At 37.0% G+C, this 22,908-nt stretch overlaps 1 protein-coding gene across 1 annotated transcript; it reads left to right on the top strand.

The window, feature by feature from the left end:
- The first annotated feature begins 53 nt into the window (after nt 1-53).
- Nucleotides 54-18,677, top strand: mrasa (muscle RAS oncogene homolog a). Its single transcript, XM_028023584.1, has 6 exons — nt 54-337; nt 12,596-12,841; nt 13,528-13,681; nt 14,677-14,776; nt 15,094-15,173; nt 16,380-18,677. The coding sequence occupies exons 2-6, from the start codon at nt 12,649-12,651 to the stop codon at nt 16,477-16,479; spliced, it is 627 nt and encodes a 208-aa protein (XP_027879385.1). The 5' UTR covers nt 54-337; nt 12,596-12,648; the 3' UTR covers nt 16,480-18,677.
- Nucleotides 18,678-22,908: the final 4,231 nt, after the last annotated feature.

The following is a 22,908-nucleotide window of genomic DNA, read 5'->3' on the forward strand; positions in this document are numbered from 1 at the left end:
AATAACCGTCGCAACAAGCAACAGCCAGAAACTTTAAGACTATCGAGGAACGTCGAAATGATTTTACGCAGAAAAATCTACATCAACGACATTTACAGTGTCATCCAAAATCCTCGTCCACCCCTCCGGGCATTTCTATTTATAGCATCAGCTGTTGCAATACAAAGATTGGCTGCTGAGCGTATTGTTTCGCAGATTGTGGGGCAGCTCTGAGCCTGTGGACGTTAAAGGGCGGCGCGGCGGCGGCGGCGGCGGTGCGAAAAACGGCGGAGATGAGGAGGGACATGTCGGCGTGAGGACGGCGGTCGTGTCGGCGTCAGGGAGGGAGCTCGTCTCGGTGAGTGGCAGGTCGTGTTCTGGAGTCCGTTAACGGAAAATGTTCGGTTTGTATGAAAAAAAATAAAGAAAAAGAACCCGACGTGAGGAGCTCATTACAGCTCAGACTGATGACAGCCAGCTAAGCATTCGGTGAGCTGCTTTTAATTAGGGCGTTTGTTTGTTGCTAAACGGATCATATTTGTTATATTCCGGGGCGGCTGCTGTCTGTTTGCATCCAACTCCTGCTCACAGAGACAGACAGAACGACGGGGCCTTGGCTCTTGTTTTTTCCAGTGTAGCAGATTTCCCCCCGTGGATACGTAAGAAAAACACGGCGTTTGTCACAAGTGATGAGGGAAAACCCTGCTGCAGTGTTTATGCATTTCACGACGGGCCCCTGTCTCGTTTTTCCGCGCACACACACCCACAGCAGCAGCTCTGAAGCGGGATTAGTGAGGACATTTAAGCGCTGGACTCGGAGAGAACAGAGGGATTCTTCTTGTATCAGATCATAGCATGAGATCATTCAGAAGCAGCAGTCAGTCTGGAGCAGGAAGCACACTTTAATCACTATTAATAGGGTTGTGAAATCATCACATCATCTGGATGTCTGTCTGGGTAGGAAAAACCTTGGTATTCTGCTAAAACTTTACAGGAATGCTAAACCAGGATTATCTGCCATCAAGTCTTGGATCAGTATACAAAAGTGTTAATGCTGCCCTTTTGATTGAATTGTTGCAAGTAAATTATGTTCTGATTATAACATAAATCTCAAACATTTTCAGGTTTCACAGATTTACTGTATCTTGTGATTTTTTTTATGCGATAGAACCATGTAAATGTGAAAAACAATTGTGAATTAAAAAAATTGAAGTATTTTGCATACATTTGTATTTGGGCAGCCTTTTTACTCATTGCATGAAATTTGATCTTATGGATTAGGAGTGTCCCATTCTGATATTAATATCGAAAATCGGCGCAATATCTGTCAAAAAAAGAACAACTGAGTATCAGATTATATCGGCCTGCATATGAATTCTCCGATAGAAGCGTTCTGCTCCAGCATTTCTAACTGAGTGGTTATTCATAAATGGGTCCGTGTGTCTTATACATATTGTTTTTGACTGTTCTTTGTTTGAGAAGTATCTTTTTCCACAGTACAAAATATGCAATAAGTGTGTATGATCTGTGCTGATGTCCTATCGGGTCAATATCGGTATCGACGAATCCAAAACGGCAATATCGGTATTGCATCAGAAGTGAAACTGTTCTGCTAAGCACTCAGAGGTTTATTTGTGAATATTAGGAATCAAACCGCTTCCTAAAAACTAAGGCACACTTCATAAAGTTGAGGGATAAACTCGACAGCAACCATTTTTTTATTCAAAGATTCACTTTTGCACCTGCTGCTGCAAAATCAAACTGAGGTTCAAATAATTATTTTCTAGATATGTTTTCTAAAATGCTTTGTCGTAGAATTAAACACATTTTTTTATTTTCAGATCTTAAAACAAAAATGAATCCACTACACAAACTGTAAAATGAAGGGAACCTTTTTTATATGTATATATGTAAAATGAAGAAGGATGGGCAGCATAGTTTGAAGCTAGTTACGTTTAAAATTCTGTGGTAATTATTAGATGCAAATTTTGCATATTAACTTATAAAAAAACTCCTAAAACAACAATTTCATATTGCAAACATAATCAAAAACATTTCCTTTATGGTTTTGTAAAAGCCACATGAGGCGGACCCCGTACCTGAACTGACGAAACAAGCTGCACAGGTGTTGACAGAAAAATTAGCTATGCCATTCAGAAATGTGGCCTTAACAAAGTTGAAAAGAATGGATGAGAGAAAATCATTGGACATCCCTTTTGCAGTTTACCACAAACTTATTAGGGGATACAGAAGAAAATTCACAAATCCGAAAACTAGAACTACAAGCAAAGCACAATCATGATGCCTCCGCCATCAGTTCTGCAGAAAGTTGTAAATCAGTTAGTCAGCAGGTGTGTGTCAGCAGGGAATCCCCCACAACACAAAGGACAGAACATAATGAAGACCACTGGGTTAGAGGTTGCTAAAGACTTTTGACCTGGGTAAAGGTTCACCTTCCCAAACGCACAGCCAGATTTACGGCATTCTGTTTTAGAGCCAAGTGGTAGAAATACCTAAATCCAATCAGGAATCTGCTTAGAAGCTATCCATTCAATTAGACTGATGTTGAGCTATTTTGCAAAGGTTTCAGTCTTTGGATCTGTAAGGATGATAGATGAAATGCCCCAAAAGACTTGCAGCTCTAACGAAATTGTTCTTCAAAGACTTCAGAGGGCCTGACTGTAAATACATGTCACAAGTTTTTATTTGTGAGAAGATTTGGACATTGTATCACTTTCCTCCCACTTCACAATTTAGCACTACCTTCTGTTGTGTTATTGCATGAAATCCAAATAAAATGCCTTGTGGGTTTTGAATGACAAAATGTGAAATGTGATAAGAATAAGTTTGCAAGGCACTGCAAAGTCATAGAAGTTGATTTGATTTGGACTGTACTGCATTTAAGTACTGTTCAGCTGGACAATAAAAGTAAGAAAATAGATGCAGCTTCTTTGATGTTCTTTTAAGGAAGTGTTTTCTTTTTCCGACCAGAAATGAGGGGAAAACAGGATTATTTGAGTTTATGCGTCAAACAAAAGAGACATTGCCAGGTTAAGTAAATACCAGCATAGTTTTTTTTTCCATTATACACTAATCTTCTCATCAATCTGGGGCAGTGGAAATATGCAAAATATTACTTAATAAGTAACTTTTCTTTTTTTAAAAATTGAACTGAGTTTTAGTTTTGATTTGTGAATGCTTTGACTATATGACCATATGACATCTTTAAGCACAGTGCATGCAGATGCACTTTCATCAATTGTATTACTTAATGTTGATGAGTCAGTGATGTGGTTGGCATTTCTTAAGCCACTTTTATTAATCTAATCTTCTTAGTTACATAGTTTTTTTTATGTGGACCAAAAATATGACCCTTGTGACAAAATATTACTTGGTGTTTTCTAGTAAGTTGGCGAATGAAGAAACCAGAAACAAAAAAAATGTTGCCATAACTACAGTACATGTTAAATTTGTTAGATTCCTTTTTGTACCGGCAATGCATATACTCATATTGGAGTTAGATTTAAAAAAGATAACAGAGTTTGTTTACACAATCTTAAGTTTATGTGGTTTATTCTTGTGGTGAGTCCACAAGACTCAATTGAATTTACAGAATAGGCTCAGTAAAAAAAAAAATGGAAGCATGTCATCCACAAAATTGTACTCTAGGCTTTGGCTGCATAGGGACCGTGACTGCCTTGAAAGTGTGTCGTATACATTTTATAATTTATGACTTAAACTTTAACTTTTAAAAATGTTTTTCATATTACTGTAGTCATTGCCCAGTATTGACTATAGACAGTATAGACATTTGTGTTAAGGACAATACGTTGGTATCATGGTTCTTTTTTGGTTACTTTTAAAACAGAAAATCAACCGTTTATTCCTATTGCTGCTATGATTATTATACCTCGACTTTTATTTACTAATTTGATAAAAATTCACTAAATTTAGTAGTTTATATGCGCTTGCATACTATCCCTTGCCAATTATCACTTTACAGAGTTGCACAAGTATAACAGTCTAATATTAGCTGGTAAATTAATCAGACAATCTGTTCCAGTGGCATTCGTCTTTGTTTTTAAGACTGGACATTTTTCCTAACAGTAAAATTTTTATTTCTTCTAAGAAAAAGACTATATGACAAAGTATGAGGGCCACGGTAAGAAACTATGATGACTTTATTCTGGCAATATGATAACTTCTTGTTTTATTTTGACCTTATTCTTGTAATTTTACAACTTTATTCTTATAATTTTATTTTTAATTTTTATTTTCTGTTGGCAAATTAAGTAGGTGCCTTCATTTATCTAGATTATTAAACAGCAATTAAGCAACAAGTTGGGGAGGGGCACTGCTATTTTACTCTCTATTCTGCATAGTTTGAGAAAACATCATTACAAAAGTTTCTTTGGCATCTGATTTTTTAAAAAATGAGCTTTTCGGAACCTTTTAATGGAAAGCCTGGTTATGGCTCAGTATCGGTAATTTACCCTGGTCTTTAGTGTTTTAAAATAAATTGTGATTTACCCCCAAATTGCAGTTGTGTCTGTATAGTTGGTGTGCGGTAAAGGGTTTCCGTCATGAAATCCAGACATTCCTTGAAAGCCACTAAGGAAAAACAAACGTGTCATTAAATGTTGACAAAGGTCAGAGCAGGACATGGCTCTTGCAAACTACAGGAACCTCTTCAAGTGTTTAGACTTTGCAGGGTGTAACATGTGCATGTGTCAGATCTGTTCCCACATGCTCAAAAAATGTGTAAGTTTAAACCCACAGACTTCTTCTTTTTGTGGTTGGATGAATCCAGCTCTGTGTAACAGAGACGTGTCTATGGCTGGCATCCTTATTCATTGAAATTCATGAGACACTGTTGAAGTGAGGCAGAGTTATTAAAAAATATAAAGCTCCTGTAACAATGGGCTTAGTACTTGGTGCTGTCTTGCAACCAAATACTGTAGTGACCACTTAAAAATGTTCTTGCTGGACTCTTAAAGTTTCACTGTCACTTTAAATCTGGCCATAGCTAACTCTTATTCCCTGCAGATTGCATCTCAGAATCGTCAATGTTAAGAACTTCCTTTCACGGTCATAGTTAACATGCCAAAGAGTCCACTTAAATATGGGTAATCTATTTTTTATATTTTTAAAACTTCAAATTCAAAGAGCTTTTTAAGTAACCCATTTGTCACTATAATTTAAATGCAAACTATTGTATTAGAAACTCTAAATGTAAACCTTTTATTTCATAGAATGACTACAGTTGGAATGTGTGAGACTGATCCGGCCGGTGACGGATGGTATTTTATCTGTGACCGTTTAAAGAATGTAGTTGGCCAACATAGCAGATCCGATCTTTCTGATTAGATATCTAAAGCAACACACATTTCCCCAAATCCTCTTCCTACTAGTTAACAGGGTTATGACGTCTGGTTCCCAGGAAGCAGCAGAGCCGCTGGGGTGTATATGCTGACCTACACTCCAAAGAAAAACAGCCCTGTTGAATCAAAATCAAGCCCGGTCAGCTTGTTCCTGCAAATTTTTGTTTTGTTTCCTCACTGCTTTGTTGCATTCAACATCACTTAGTGGCTTCTTATTCTTCTACATAATTAATTTGGTTCTGAATATCCAAAAAGTGAGAAACCACCAACATTTCCTAAACATCTGAGCCAGAGGCCAGTACATGTTGAAAGTAAAATTCCTTCCAGCTGAGAGATGGAGGTGAGCAGAAACCCAAGTTGGTTCTGAGAGAGTAAATGGGCTTGTCTGATCCAAAGTAAGGTACGCTTAACAGATTAATCTCTGCAAAGATTCTGGTACTTTTTAAGCTGATGAACTCAAAACATTTATGAATTTCTTTTCTCTTAAGGTTTCAACCCAATATTGAGTATTAGAACTCAAACCTCAAGATTTGACATGACATTTATTCCCAATCAGACAAATTGCTAAGTAGTTGGTGTCCATTTTTGTTGCTTAATGTGTTTGTTTCTTTTCTAAATGACTAATTAGAGATTGGACTTCAGTGTAATTACAATGAAATATCTTCCTTAATATCATGCAATGTCTTAAAAGAAAATAAATCTTATTTACAACTTCTTCTCATTCCTTTTTGAACGTTTTTTAATAAGATTGCTCTTGATTTTATTTTTAAACTCCTTTAAACTCTCATGTCTAATAGACATGAGATGAAACATGTTTGTTTTTCCTTCCTTAGAGATAAACTTCACTCAACCCCAAAATGTAACTGGAATGCTTGAAAACAAAGTTTTTTACATAATTTTAATTTATAGATGTATTAGTATTTGTTCTTTTTAAATAGTATTGGAGGTAAACAAAGGCATGTGGCTATGGCTACATCTTGGGATTTAGTGCATGAGAAATTCCTGCTAAAGATATGCTTTAAAGCTTTTTATGTTGTATTTAAAAGATGACAAATTCTTAAATGCTAAAGGTGGTTTTTAGATTTTTCAGGAGTTTGGAGATCGATGAGTGTTGGTAACAGTACGGCTTTGTAGGCTGGGGTGTGTGCTTCCCTATTTGTGTTGTGCGAGTTAAGCTGCTGCTCCGTTCCCACGTGAACATGGAGATCTCTTTATTCTTTCTCAAGAAGGCAACCGGCGATTTCTCCAAGAAGCCCCTGAGAGACTTCCCGAAGCCATTGTGAGAGAAAATATTAGCTGCTGACACACAAACGTCACCCGTAAATGTTCCCCTTGCTGCTAGCGTCATATGTCAGCAGTAGCAGATGTGTCTGAAATTTACAGACTTTGTGACATAGCAGCATTTTTTTGCTGCTTTCCTAAATGGAGGAAGTTCTATTCTTTATGGTTTGGCAGATTAAGCATGCATGCTTTTATAACAGAATGCTGTCAAGACGTCAAACGGAAGCCCTCATGTGGATAGTACTGCGAACACCAAGCATGACCCTGTCCAATGTTGGACGGGTTAGCGATCAGGTCTTATTCTCACCACTGTTTGCACTTATTGGGCGTTTCAGAGGAGTGCTCACCTCACTAGAGGGAAATCCTGACCAGCCCTGGTGGGTGGTGACCTGACTTGCAGCAAAGACTCCCTGTGTTTAACAAGCTTGAAACCCAAATTGGTTGCAAAAATTCTTGTTGATTAGAAATTCCTGAAAGTCTGTCTTTGGCACTGCTGGATTATTGTAGTAGAGCTTTTTAACCTGACTAAGTCAACAACTGCTCTGCCTTTTTTGTGTGTGTGTGTGTGTCAGGAACGTAAGTCTTTTTGCTCAGCCTGGGCAAATGAGTGGTTAGCCCGGGAAAGGAAGGAAACTTCTTCCTTCCCTCTATTGTGCCGAGCAGGAAAGGATGGACTCTGGCCAGCTGACAGCTGTTTCCTGGTGGATGGAGGAGGAATGGGTGCGTGGGTGGGGTTGGTGCTAGTGGTTGGTGAATGTGTGGCTTTTTTGTGTGCTTCAGCCGAGAGGCTTTAAAGTAAGACAGAGAGGAGTTGTTGTATTGAACTTGCATACTTGTGTGAAAAGTGAGGGATTCAGAGTTTAACTCATTCACTGCTTAGACTGAAATGCCTCCAAATAAAATCTTTTTTTAATATAGTAGAAATCAGATCACATTCTAAAGTTTATTTTATTGATTTATAATAAACGAATGATGATTAATTGATAAGTGGCCACTTTCTCAAAGAACTGAGTTTTCTCTTGTATCCACAGGGTCAACCATCTTTCTGTAATTGAGGTACATTTTTCGCAATATAGAAAAATCAAAGATGAAAAGAATAAAATGTGTGAAATGCTTAATTCCTGATGAATGGAGATGTTCATACAGAAGTCTGTTGTTGCTTTTGAATGTTACAATTTCTCCACAAGAAGTGCATTAACTCACCACAGCCCTCAAAATCAGCAACATGTTGATGCTGGCATCATGTTTCAGTTTTTCTGCATTATCTCTCCACTTTCCTGTCATCACATCCTCTCCATTGTAGAGCATCACTTTGTAGTAAAGATAATCAAATGTTTATATTCCATGACAGAACCGTATAAAATGCATTTTGCATCCCACACTAGACTCTGGTTAGACCATTTCGCTTTCCCATTTTGGTATGGTTCTGCCATCTTTGTTTCTATATTAACTGCCTCCAATTAGGAATGACCAGCAGCAGCCAAACTACATCACTGCTTTCTAAATTATCTTATGGTTTGTTTAGGGTAATTTGTGCCCAAGATAATATATTTTTCTGTCTGTCTTCAGATGTTGCTTTAATATTTACTAGGACTGAAAAAATTAATTTGATGAATTGTAATGAATCTATTATTGAATTAATCATCAACTAATTTAGTAATTGGTTGATTGATACGTAAGTACATAAGTGCATTAAAAGACCATTTGCTAAAGACCATACTTGATGCAGTAATTAAATCAGGACTCTGCAAAAATATATACATTTTGCATTTAAGATAGGAAACTCTGTTAAGTTTCCATGAAAATGGAATGAAAAATCTCCTAAGCGCCTTTTAATATTCAATTATTAATCAAAACAGATGATAGATCAACCCTAAACTGTGTTGAATTGATGTTAAGTTAAGCAGAAAGACGTTAAAAGTATTTTTTTTTTTTATCGGCTGTCTTTTAAGACTTGGCAAAAATAAGTTAATGTTGCGAAGAAAATATGAACATGGTGGACAATAGGGAGATTTTTGTTTTTATTAAAAGAAAGTACTTTGTGCATCCTTATTGTATTAAAACTATCTTTAAAATGTGTAAAACAAAATCAAGTGCATGTTTATTTAGATGTGTATGTCTATTGAATCTAAAAGCAGAACATTATTTGGAGTTCTCTGAAACTGAAAAGCAGAACTAGGTTGCTAATGTAAATTCATGCAAATTCAGAACATTTTAGTACAAACTTGTTTAACCAGGCTAATGCTAGATTAGCAGCACAAAACATTGTGTAAGATCCTTATCAACACATTCTCTATACCTTTTTTAATTGCTCCATGCTGTAGCCTCAAATATATTTATTGGATTTTTAATAGGAAACAGACAAACAAGTCAAGCTGTAGTTTGTGTGTCATAAACTGGAACAACTGAGCTGGTTGGGTCTAAATATGTCTTTACTCAAAGAAGGAAGCAAACCATGAAAAGGTGGTGCCCGTTGTGGTGAGTCAGGCCTAATTTGAACTGTTTGGCTCTGTCCTCGTGTGCCTCTGCTTCCTCAGCCTCTTTCTTCTGTTTATGAATAATCTCGTCATCCTGTTCCTCTTGTGTCTCATACTCTCCCCACTTGTCCCGATCTTTTAGTGGTGGTCTTATTGTGGATGGACTCCATGTAGAACTGCACTCTGACTCCAGCTGAACAGAAAAACACTCTTGCGCTGATTCTTGCACTCTTACAAAATGTTTATTTTAACTTGGTGGGGAGTTACAATTACAAGCTACAGTTATCCGTCTTTGAGCCATCATATTTCTGCTGGTTCTGGACATACTGGACCATCTGGTATGTCATTCTGAATGAAACTGTATTCAGGCTGTTGTGGGTTTTCTTTTTACTTAGATTTAGTACATTCTTGTATTTATAGAGCAGCTTTCACCACAATGATGGGCTGAGACACTGGTGACAAATGCTGCTTCATTCTTTAGAGGCTTTTTGTAGTTTTCCATTGGAATGCAACTAATTCAGTTTGTCTGACATTAAAGCAGATTTACTGTTGTTTTTCTATATAAAACTTTCTGAACTTTAATAAAATGTCTGACTTTGTTTTTCTCAGTGTACACTAATGTTTGATCCCTGTTTCTTAAACCATTGCTTTAGTGTTCTTCAGAGAAGCCATTGTGGAATGATTTCCCCAGTTTTTCTTCACAATAAACTCTCCCACAGTGTTGGAAAAGAAATGCAATTTAATTCTTAAATACTTGGGTTTTAGTTATTTGCTGCTCCACCATTAATGGAACTAAACTCTCACAGTTTCTTTTCATGCTGTACGCCTCAGACCTTTGGCACACTACAGTCATTGAATTTGTCTGATATGGCCAAAAAGCTGGATGGACAACCTTGAGCATCTTTTATACGAGACTGTTTTAAAGCAGAGTACCTTCAGTCAGAAGTTTCTTAAGAATTGCTGTGATCCAGACCACTACAAGAGATCATTCCTACTTATAGCCATAAGCATCTACAACAACTTTTTAAAAAACTTGCATAGCATGAGTCAGAACATTTTCCATTGGGATTAATGAACTTTTTTTAAAAAACATTTCTTCAGAAAATTGCCTGTTATAAATCAACACAACTTTCACCACAGCCAGCGGACTATCTGCTAGCACCACATTTTGATAACAAGATCTTTCTGTCTTTTACAAAACATCGAGAGTAAAGGCAGCAAAAATATGACCTGCAACAACACAGAACCATAGAATCTGGATTGAATATCAAAGCCAAGAATGACATTGGCGTCTTGATCCAGTTTGTATTTCACTGTTACAGAAGAGGAGAGCTTCTGTAACAACAGACTGCTGCTGTGATGTGTGTGTCAAGTCAGAGTTTGGATCACAATTTTCCTTAATTCTGTCTGCCTGCACTCCACAGCCTCTGTGGAGTTGAACTGAAATCCAAAATGACTTTTTTTAGGTTTATGCAGTTGTTAAAAAAAACTTTCTTTCCATACAGATGATTTATTGACAGTTTGTCTTTAAGCAGGGAATGAGTATACTGAATAACCTCTCAAGCTAAAAGATTTCTGTTTTAATTAAGCTGCATAACATTGAGTCCAGTGCTAAACATGTTAAGAATGATTAGCAGAGCATCAGTAGTTACTGTAGTTGCTTCTGTTTGCAATGTTTTATTACTTCTGTCTTTCAATATTGTTTTTTTCAGGTTATATGAATTGTGGGGCTGCACAGTGGCGCAGTTGGTAGCACTGTTGCCTTGCAGCAAGAAGGTCCTGGGTTCGATTCCCGGCCGGGGTCTTTCTGCATGGAGTTTGCATGTTCTCCCTGTGCATGCGTGGGTTCTCTCCGGGTACTCCGGCTTCCTCCCACAGTCCAAAAACATGACTGTTAGGTTAATTGGTCTATCTAAATTCTCCCTAGGTGTGAGTGTGTGTGTGAATGGTTGTTTGTCCTGTATGTCTTTGTGTTGCCCTGCGACAGACTGGCGACCTGTCCAGGGCGTACCCCGCCTCCCGCCTGGAACGTAGCTGGAGATGGGCACCAGCAACCCTCCCGACCCCATTAGGGACAAGGGTGAACAGACAATGGATGGATATATGAATTGTATTCGCTATAGTTCCTTTTCAACACACTATTGTCTTGTAGGGTTGTTTAAAATCGGTTGTCCTTCAGTATGAGACAGCATGTTTGCGTTAAATAAATTCCCTAACCCTGGGTGTTTGCGTATCTATAAAATGCCTTAAATTTATGTACCCAAAATTAGAACTTTAAAATGTTTTAAATTCATAAAATAAATAAGTTGGCCTTATATATGTCAATCACGGGTCTTAAAATTTATTGTGGCAGGACTATTTATGCTAGTAAATTGTCATAAAAAGTAAATGATGGTAGCCACAAACACCCGTTGGCTGCTAAAGCTGGCTGACTTTTTTTTTTTTTTACGTCCATCCTGGGTAATTGCAAATTTGTTGCTAGCTGGCCGGACGAAGTTTGCCTTAATCATTGGCTCACTGATACAATTTATTTATTTGCAATTTTCTTTTGTATGTTTGTGCTGTGACGTGTCAGGTCTGAAGTTTCATGGTCTTAAGAAGTTTTTAAATTTGAGTTGGTGGAAGCTTTTAAGTATTACAACCTCCTGCCATTTGGTTGACAATATCAAGTCTCGCACTGCAAATGCGATCAGTTTAAGAACTTCGTTATTCTCACCTTCATCCAGTTAAATAACACTGCTTAAGCATGAAGGACTGTGCAATAACACAAGGTGTTTAGTGGGTGTGCGTGTGCAGTGTTCATTGTTAATTGATGTGTGGTGAGATTCAGTTAAACTCTGTTTAGGCAACACGTATTGTTGTTGGTCTTTTTGCTGTGAAGCAAAAGGATTACAGAGTTCAGCTTGAAGTGAACTATAATGCCTTTCCCAACCTGGACACTAAGGTTTTTTTTCCTGTTTTATTTGACTTTATTTTTAACAATAAACCATATCTTGACATGAAAAATGGAAAATGAAAATCCGAGCCACCATTTGGAAATGGAGGCTCGGACTTTATTTATCACAACATGTTGGAGCTCTTGCAGGTTTTAACAGTGATATAAACCTCTAAGCCATGGAAAATATATCTTCTAATCTTCCAAAACTGAACCCGGGTAAACGATTCTTACATTGCCTGGTTGCTTAAATTTTCATTCTCCTGTTCTGTGAAGTTTTAAATGTTAAATTAATGCCCCTCAGCTCTAGATAAAAGTAATTTTAAATGCAATGTCTCATTTTGTAGTTGGTTCATCTGCCCCCCTTTCCTTCTGCTTTTATCTCCAACCCTTAGCTATGATCTGTCGTCTCCATGGCGATGAGAAAGCAGCTGCAACAAAAAAGCCTTAACATCTCTCTCTTCTGTTCTCCTTTGTTGTCAATCCCCTTTTATTTTCCTTCACCCCCTCTTTCTTTCTTTTCTGTCCTCCTTTTCAACCAGGTGTGTCTCACCCGCCACCTTCTAGCCTTCTTCCCACCACTGTCGAGGTAGCCATGGCGACCAGCGCCGTGCCGAGCGACAACCTGCCAACCTACAAGCTGGTGGTGGTGGGGGACGGTGGCGTTGGGAAAAGCGCTCTAACCATCCAGTTTTTCCAGAAGATCTTTGTGCCAGACTACGATCCCACTATAGAAGACTCGTACCTTAAACACACTGAAATAGATGGGCAGTGGGCGATACTGGACGGTGAGTTAGAATTATTTCCTAAAAAACGTTTGCTGCCTTGGGTTGCTAGTTTTGTTTACACACATGGGTAATTAGCAGTTCTCTGACAGCTGTAATAACATACTGGGGGTTTACACATGGAAGAAATTATGTAACATCAAACAGCTCATTGTTTCTGCTGCAAAGTGTCCCGTTTATTTGGGAAAACAATCCTCATCGCTGAAAAAGAAAAAAGTGTCATACTTTACCTGCATGCATTGGAGGCCTTAACCTGTTAAGGTCTTACCAAGGTAAGGCCTCTTCTCTCTAAAATTAAAGCAGCACGACTTTGTTTTACAATTAATTTCCCCCAGTTCGGATGCAAGACACAGCAGCATTTCTGAAGAAAATGAGTATTGATTGAACAAAGACAGCAAAGTCATAAGATTAGAAACTGATTAAGACCAGATAATTGTATTATGCTGTGATATGCAAAACATTGTAGGAGGTCTTAGCTTCGTTTTACCAAGACTGTAAATGAATTACTCCACTATTTCATTAGCACATGATGGCAAAAGGCCTGCAGTTTTAATTGAAAGAATGCTCATGGTCAAACATTTTCTGTTTCCTGGAAAGCAGGGAATATTTTTTTTGTGTGTGCAATTTGTGTAATATGAAGTGCTAATTTTGCTGGTTGATTAAGGGAGTTCACGCTTTCATTTCCCCAGTACTGGACACAGCAGGCCAGGAGGAGTTTAGCGCGATGAGGGAGCAGTACATGCGGACAGGAGATGGTTTCCTCATCGTCTTCTCCGTCACAGACAAGGCCAGCTTTGAACATGTGGACAGATTTCATCAACTCATACTACGGGTCAAAGACAGGTGAGATGTAGACGGTTGGGCGGTAACTCTTAAGTTCATTTTCACGACGTTAGTGTCTGAAAATATCCTAAGTTGATAGAAGAGAGTCTCCTTTTTATGTGAGGAGCTGTTTGGACACCAATTCAGTGTAAGTCCATGTGTGTGTTTTTTTTTTTTTTTTTTTTTTAAGATTAACTGTCATCATAAATGTGAGAGAAAAGACAGACTGCAGTCATAATGTGACGAATCCTGGGCCCCCGAAGAATGTATGCACAGCAATGTTAAATATAGCAAGGCTAAGATAAACGGAACTAACGCTCTTAAAAGAAACAGACATTCATATCGCAGTTGAACAGTGTGTTTTTCGCTCTAGTTACCAGTAACTACTTACTAGTGCAGTAACACTTACTAGTGTAGTTAAATTGTTTTTAAACATGTCTGCAGGACACAGAGCACCTGATTTAAAAAAAAAAAAGACATAAGTTGGATTTCTGTGTGATCTGACGTTTTGGTGTGGTGTCATCACGCCTCTATCAGGTTGTTTTTATACAACTTTTGTTGAATCAGCAGGCCTGGGTTACTATGCAAAAAGGAAATATGGGTTATTAGAAATATTATGAATATTTTCTTTTAAACAGCCTCCTATTGAGATGTTAAAGAAGACAGAATAAAGACACCCGTTCTCTGACTGCAGAAACTGCAGATGACAGAAAAAATAGGAGATGGGATTGAACACACTGCTGTCCGTCTATATTGGGTATTGAGAGTGTAAACTTTTTTTTTTTCTTCTAGAGGACTGAAATGTTGCAGAAATCAGACACCTCTCAAACAGTACTGAGCTGTTGTGCTAAAACAGCTTGGACAATTAAGATGCATACAAGCATATTTAATGTTGCATAATGCCACATTCTACCATTTAGTCAGTTGGATAATGGGTTTATTTTCAACATGCTTCAGATCATAAATGTTAACAGAAAAAAAATGTTTTCATCTTTTTTTTTTCTGTGTACCATCAGGGAGGCCTTCCCAATGGTGCTTGTTGCTAACAAAGTGGACTTGGTTCATCTAAGGAAGGTAACATCAGACCAGGGCCAGGAGATGGCTGCCAAACATAATGTGAGTCCTAAAGTGCTAATCTCAGTTTTCTTTTTTAACTAAACACACGCAGCATTAATTTCTCAAGCTATTTTATTCGTTTGTCTGAACTGTGAACACAAAAAGACCAAAGAACAGAGAGAAAGAGGAAGAAACCATCATAGAATCTGAATTTATAATACACCATCAGAAATGGAGAATTAAAATTGATAGAAAAAAGAGATGATGCAGTTTATACAAATCGAGCCTTGAATTTAATGAAAGGTCCTAGCTCACATCCCTCTTCTCTAAATACTGTCAGGATTGATTTAAAATTTGTTATTCCTGTGTTTCCTCAGATCACGTATATTGAAACCAGTGCCAAGGATCCTCCAATGAATGTGGACAAAGCCTTTCATGAACTGGTCCGAGTTATAAGGTAACCTCATTAACTCTTTTGATTTTTAGAAGATGTGGGGTGTTTATCAAGAAGAAGTAATGGTAGTAAAAAGATGGAACTAAAATGTTTTTTGGGCGGTTGCAACAAAAAATGACCGTTAGTTATTTTATGCCACTTTGTTGTGATTTATATATGATTTCAGAAGTATTGGTTTGTATTTCATGTATTTTCATTATGGCCATTTAGTTTGATTGTTGCTGTTGGGACTTACCTGCTGAGACAAAAGTAGACAGTTGTGCATCCTGCATGCTGTGCATGAGTCCCTGCTAGGTGAATCAACAGTGCCATCTTGTGGTAACAGTGTGGTGTTGTAGTCAGAGAAAGGGGTCTTAGCTATGGGAAAAACTTTATTTGGTTTTAGAATTCAATCTTACTAGTGGTAATCCTTTTGGCTGACAAAAAATAAACCGTCCCTTTAAATCAACCATTTCGCTCTTCTAATTCAGTCTGAATGATGGTTCTATCTGCTATGAACACTTTTCCCCGACAAAATATGCCAGTGTGGAGATGAATTTAAAAAAAATGTTTGTTTATTCTAATTCACTTTTACTAAGTTTTCTGTGTCTCAAAATATTTGGCCGCAATTGTAGTTGAAGGGAACCATTTTTTTAAAGGTTTTTATGGGATTTCAGCAGTAAGAGAACTTGCTGCAAGGTTGAACAGCGTTGCCATCTTGAGGTGAAAGTGTAGTACTGCAGTAATATAAAAGACGTCGGCAAAAATCAAAAGCAATATAGTCATTATTTCCTATTTCAGTTGGTCTGTGTAATCTCACATTTCTTAAAACAAATTGTTAATACAAATAAAAAAACATATTTAACTCATCAATGTGGTAGCGCTTTAGAATTTACCAGAAAGATTTATATATGGGAAGCTAATGTCGTCAAACAGTGTGCCCACCACTATCCAGTGGTTTTGTATCAATGTATAAATACAGGTGCATTAGGGAAAAATATGATATAAAAGAAAACAAAGTCTCTTCATAGTAGTTGCTTACAAGCTTAAATATCAAAAGGAAAACTGACATGAAACCAATTCATCATCAAAAACAGACAAAATCCTGGCTTTTTTTATTTCTTTACATTTATGTGCAGAAAAACAAGTTTTTGTTCAATCATTCCAGTAAAATTTGATCTCTGAAATATTCATTTTCATCTAAAATGTTCTCTCTCCCCCCACCTGCAGACAACAAGTCCCAGAGCGAAACCAGAAGAAGAAAAAGAAGATGAAGTGGAGAGCGGAACGTTCCACTGGTTCCCACAGGTTCCACTGCGCCATATTGTGACCGCCCTTCTCCTTGGCATCATGCATCGCATAAACACACAGACAGACAGAAAAACATACACACCTTTGGATGTCAGGGAACTCCCCAGCAGTGTTTAACTACTGGAGCACAAAAGCCAGACGGAGGTAGATGTGTCACTGAACAGCTTCATGGATCCTGAGAGACTGAAGGCTGAACTGACAGGCGTCTCCTCAACCCTTTGAGGTGCATCGGAAAGCCTGTGTTACCTTCCTCTTCTAACCTTTAGTCTTTTCTTTTTTTCCCCCCACCCTCACTCCTCTTTTTGTAATGAACACTGAAACAGAACAACTGCAGAGTAACTAACTACGGCACAAGATTTCAAACGTTTTTGGAGGAGAATACAGAGAAAGAAATTGTTTGAGAGAGGAAAGGAAAAGGGAGTAACTGGCTCAAAGTGGCGGCTGTTGTTTTTTTTAAACAAATATTATCTCACTACAACAGCTTTGGGGGGAAATAAAGCCACAGTTGTTTTGCAGTGGGCTCCTTTTACTGGAGAGTGAAGGTAGGACTGAACGTGGAAGTGGTGATGGGTATTTTGGTGGCGTTGCAGCTGATTTTGGTGTAACACGCGCCAAGAGGTCATGTTACGGATTGGTAATGTCAGGAGAAGTGTGGCATGGTGGAAGTAAAAAAAAAAAAAAAAAAAAAAAAATGTGTTGAATAGACTGTGGCCATGTCAGCTGTGGAGTATTTTTTTCTCTTATGATCATTAAAAAAAAATTAAGAATTATGTACTGAGATCAAGTAAGAGCCATGTTTACAGATATTTCAGGATTTTATTTCCCCACTTCAAGAGCCACTTTGTTATACCTATTTAAAACAAATGTGGGTTTGTTCCCTCTTATGTGCTTGTAAGTGGTGATCAATTCTGTATGAGCATTACATTTTGTTTTTCTCATTCTGATCATATCTTTCCATCTTTTTTTTTAATTTTTATTTTGAAGTGTACAAATGATGGATGTGATATACAAAAATATGTAATTATATGTGGCAATGTACACAAATTCACTGCTGTTTCACAGAAAATAAAGTCTATGAATTTGTTAGTAAAATATAATAGATGAGGGAGAAATGAGCAGGCGATGGGGCTGGAGAAGCTGATTTGCACTGGCCACAAACCAAAATAATGTGATGTCACTTTATCTCAATCCAGGGGCTTTTCCCGCCTCCCCCATCGACTTCAGGACTACGATATTTGATCATCAGCGCTCAGTGAAGGTGGAGGATGAAATCCTGTAGCTTTAGGAATCTGTCAGTGCTAGGAAACCTGCCTGAAGAGGCCAGTGTTGCGCTCTTCTGGCTCAAAGCCATGTCCTACAGTAGCTACAGACCAGATCGGTGGAACGTTGCAGACTAATCTATGAAAAATGGCTCGTACTGTTATTGGACTAAAGTTTTGGTAGGCGGCTTCCTCTTTAGGATGCGCACCAACTCTTGGAGGAATATGTTTTTTGCACTTTGAAAATAATCTCTGACTTTTTCCTATTGGCATGTTGTTTTCTTTTTAAACCTATAGGTGAGCTGAAAGGCACGGTTAATATAAAATATAAATATGTGTATATCTGAATGTAAAATGATGATGTAAGCAAACAGCTGATTGGAGTTGTAGCCTCGTGTGCCTGCGTTTGCCTGTTGCCTTGGCCATGATTGTAAAACCAATCAACTAATTTGAGATGTAATCATTTAAAATTGTATTGGAAGCAAAAGTTGCATTATTACCCAGTTTTAAATTAAGGTGCTTATATATGATGTTTGACTGAATGACTCACCTGGAAGTGGAACCTCAGCAGAAACGACTCTGCATTTATCAGCAGCCACTGCTAAAAGGAACATTTTCCAGAGAGACTCAAAACAACAACTCACTTTTGAGCAAACAGACTGGATGGAAGGGGAGCAAAAATATAATGAATGTGTTATAAAGGTTATTGCATCATGTGTGTTTGATACCATTTTTATATTATTGATATGATTATTGGAAAGTGTTTTTAAGCAACTGAATAATTTATTTCTGTCTGTTACCTCACTGTGTCCCAGACCTGGACAAAAAAAAAAAAAAAACAAGGTATATTTTTTCCTTTTGCCTTTGAGTATCTGTACTGTATATTGTGGACCAAGATGAAAATGAAAAGAAACAAATTTTGGTCCTGAGACGAAAATAAATCTCTGCTTTACTGGAATCTGTGTGGAGTAATTTCCTGCATTTGTGTAACTCTTTCTCAAGTACAAGGACCCCAGAAAATTTTACTACGATGGGCCATTATAGATAAAAAAAAAAAGTGTAAATTTATGCCAAAAAATTTTGAAATTTTGAGGTTCATCTCAGAGATTTTCAAGAAAAAAATAGTACGTTTCAAATCTCAACTCTAAATTTCAAGAGTTTTCTTTTTCTTGCAAATCTTTTACTTTTGGAGCTTGGAAATTTTCTTTTTTCTAGAAAATTTCTGATATGAATCTCAAAATATGAGTTTTTTGGTGGACATTTACCTTTCTTTGATTGTCTTAGGGAACGTCTTAGTTTTAGGTGTCATTTGTTTAGTTTTATGAATTACGATGCATGCACAAAGAAATGGGTATAGAAAATTAATGGGTATAAAATAAGATTCCCTGCCAAAAAATAAAATTAAAATAAGCAGATCAAAGGGTTTGACCCATTTATGCAAGTTTAGAACTGCATTCTCTCAATTTCAGAATAATTCCAAAATGTACATTTTTTGGGTGCATTTAGAAACTAGTCATTTTATAAGAATCAGGGCAAACTGTGATTTACAGTAAAAAAAAAAAAAAGCTTTTAAATCTGTGTGCTGTTTTCCCCAAAAAACTGTTACACAAATAGCTTAACTAGGCTCTAACGGTGACCTTTATGTTCAGCCTCAGGGGACAAGCATTATTTCAGTAAAAAAAAAGCTTTATTTTTTTTACCTGGCAGGTAGGTAAACATGTCACCGGGACTAACTTTGCTGAACACGTTTGTGCTCCTCAGCCACGGTGAGGAGCACAAACGGAGTCATTTGAGAGACGACGTGCTTGTTCAGCAGAAGCTTCTCTCATTAATCATCCCAGTAGTCAGGGTCCGTAGGTTTCAGCTCCTTCAGGACGCTTAAAGCTCCATTTTTGCCTCATTGATTCCAGACCCCGGAGGAAGTGAAGCCAGCCGGTCCACAGAACCAGCATCACTGGAATCGATTTACATTCATGTTCTTGTCAGGGTGAAATTGGTAAAGAGCTGTGGCTCAGCACGAGTTAGGGGTACAAAATGATGTTCTGGTCTATTAAGAACGTGAAAAATCTTTCTTCCCTCAAGCGTTACATTTAGAAAAAAAAAATGTTTTCCATTAAAATGACCTAAAAGATATAGACCTCATTTTGAAAGATAATGTTCACTTGATGAGGAGGCTTAACCTCCTGTTGCCATATGGATATTTTACCATAAGGGGGCAGCATTTTACTGTTTATACTCTTATAATTTGGATGTGAAAGTTTTTAAATTAATCCTCTTTAGATGTGTAAAGATATTTAGAGTCACCAAAATGTAAATGTGAATAAGCGAAAAGGCATTTTGCAGCTAAAAGAAATGGTTTATGGTTCATTTATTCCTATGTAAATAGGTAATTTAAATGGAAATAAGCAGTGTGGAAGAGGAACTGGTTGGGAAACCCACTGAATGTAATTACACATGACACACAGAAAAATTACTCTCAGACTGTCAATTTTAGTGAAGCAAACTCTTTCTACAACTTTCTGAATCTTTACTTCATGGCGTCGTTATGTGCATAAAAATGTCACACTGGCTCTTCTTAGGTAAAAAGTCATGCTTCTCCACAACCTCTTTATGTTCATGCATGCTATACATGTCACACTTTAAGATTACTACATTTTAACATTCTTTTTTTTTAAGTTCAGTACCAGATTCCGTCATCCAAACAGCTCCCATATATGCTTTTTAATATAAAGAGTTTTCAATTTTCTGAAGACATCGTATGCCTGTTCTTAATAATGTAGATGTCAGGATCCTTCGTCTGAACTTGTTGCTTGATTTTGCAGCAATCTGCAAAATCTGTATTCCACTGGACACCAACCTGCAGCTGCACCCCCTCATTCTGTCTTTCTCCTTTGAGCTGCATTTTAATGTAAATGTGTTTGTCAGTGGACAGAGCATAAGTGTCAGTCTTAGAGTTGATGGTTTCTACGTTGAAAATGTGTGATTGGATGAACTAAGTAGTATTTATGGCAAAATGTTTGTGGAGATGAAAGTTGCTTATAATAATGGAAAGCATTTAAATGAGTAACGATACGGTGAAATAATGTGCAGTGTTTTGACAGCTCTTCTGGCATATTTTAACGCTTTGTGGTTTTACAAAATGTCCCCGTTTCAAACATAACGAAACAAATTAAACAACCAGAAACATTTTATTGTGAAAATTTATAAATTAGAAAGGAAAACAGTCCGACACAGTAATTCATGAGAAAATGTAACCGCCATGTAAAATATTATGGGCAATTGTAGAGTGGTGACAACAAGCTACTATAAGTAATGAAAACACTAAGTATAAAAATAGGCACCACATTATTTTTTCTTTTTTTATCCTTAATTTCTCGTTGTAATAAGTTCTTTAGTGTTATTTCACTTATTCAGTAAGATTCCACATACAAACGCTAGGTGCCGCCTGCCATAGAGAAGGTTGGGCACAGAAGAAGAATAAAGCTTCCTGATAAATGCTAACGGAAGCTCAACTTGTGTGTCTCGTCTTTTATATAACACAGGTCAGTAAAAATGTATTTTGATGTATATATATTAGTTACTTGTAAGAGTTGAAGAGGTTATTTAATCGAGAGTCAATTAGTGAGTCACGTTATGCAGTTTGTGATTGTTGTGTAGAAAACGGGACATATTTCTCGAGGCTACTTAATGCTAATCCTAGTTGACAGTGTGTATGTTGAGCTAGCTGAGACATAGCTGAAGATTGGACTGTTTTCACTTAACTTATTGTATTTCTCCCTTTTTGAAACTGTTCAAACATAAAAAAACATCATTTTGGTCTCTTTATTTGTAAAATTTATATTTCTCTATTGCAAAAACCAGAGAAACCATATTGTTATGACATTTGGTGAGTAAGCAATGGCTTCCTTTGTGTGAAGCTTGATAAAGAGACACAACATTAAAAGAACATTACACGGTTCTCAGTTTTGTAGTTATTTTTTATGTAAAAGACATAATAATGTTTTGTTAAAACATGAACAGAACTTCAAACCCTCTGATCCTCTGCAGTGTTAAAACTAACATCATCAGCTGCAAGAAACAAAGAAAAGAGTCCATAATTATGTTAATTTCTTTGGGCATCTGGGCATTAGAGGCGGACAGATCGAAGCAAAAATATTGATAGTATTAATATCAAGTCAGTATCAGAATCTGATTGATGCTAATGTGGTAAGATTGATACTTTTGTTTCAAAATCCTTCATGAAATTTTATATTTTGCAGTTTCTCAGATATACCTCAAAGAAGATTTAGCTTTGATCAGTTCTTAAATAATAATTATTTTGCTTTTAATTAAAAAAAATGCACACAGATTTGTTTCTCTGTTGTTTTTGTTTATCATGTTAATATATTATTAAAGTATTTTGCAGACAACATTTGCCCCAGGTTTTAACAAAAATAATTCAAAAGAAAAACCACAAAAAACACCTTAAGATCAGAAGTTTGATGATATATCAAACCTAGAAAATGAAGTATCAGTATCAGAATCCATATCAATATTAATATTGATGTTTTTGCCATGTTTCTACTTGATATTGGACCAAGCCAAAATATGCACTGTCATAGATTTTTCTGTCTGATTAATATTTTTGTAGAAGAAAACGTCATCCTATGTTTCCAGGTGAAAGATGAAAAGTTCAAACTGAAGTCCAGACTGGAGTTGTCCAGAATGGAAATAATTTTTTTAGATCGTGTTTGTGCATTAATCAAAAAGCCAGTCTTAAGCCACACTCTACACACATATGGTTCATTGTAGAAAAAGAGGCCAAGCATAAAAATCTCCAGGTCATATTCAGACTGCGTAATAATCAAGGTAAATTGTATCACATTCCAACATTTTCTGTTTTTTTCTTTAGTCGTGATGATCAGAACCGAGTCAGAATCGCCGTAAAGAAGCTGAAGTGAGACTTTAAGAGTGTCTCCCAGACACTAAATGTCATCAGTTTCTAACTCCTTTGAGTTTTGAGAGATTAAAGGCCAGCGGCGTTGACAGTTAGAAAATGGCATGCAAGAAGGAAGAGGTACAAGTGCTAACACAAAAGAGACAGATCAAAAGGTGGAAACATTAAAAGAATTCCTCTTTTTATTTCTGACAGATGGAAAACTTGCACATAAGATTGTTCTGAGGCACAGCCACTTCTTCATTTGTTCTGT

Source organism: Xiphophorus couchianus, chromosome 7 (assembly GCF_001444195.1).
Source record: "Xiphophorus couchianus chromosome 7, X_couchianus-1.0, whole genome shotgun sequence".
Classification (NCBI taxonomy): domain Eukaryota; kingdom Metazoa; phylum Chordata; class Actinopteri; order Cyprinodontiformes; family Poeciliidae; genus Xiphophorus; species Xiphophorus couchianus.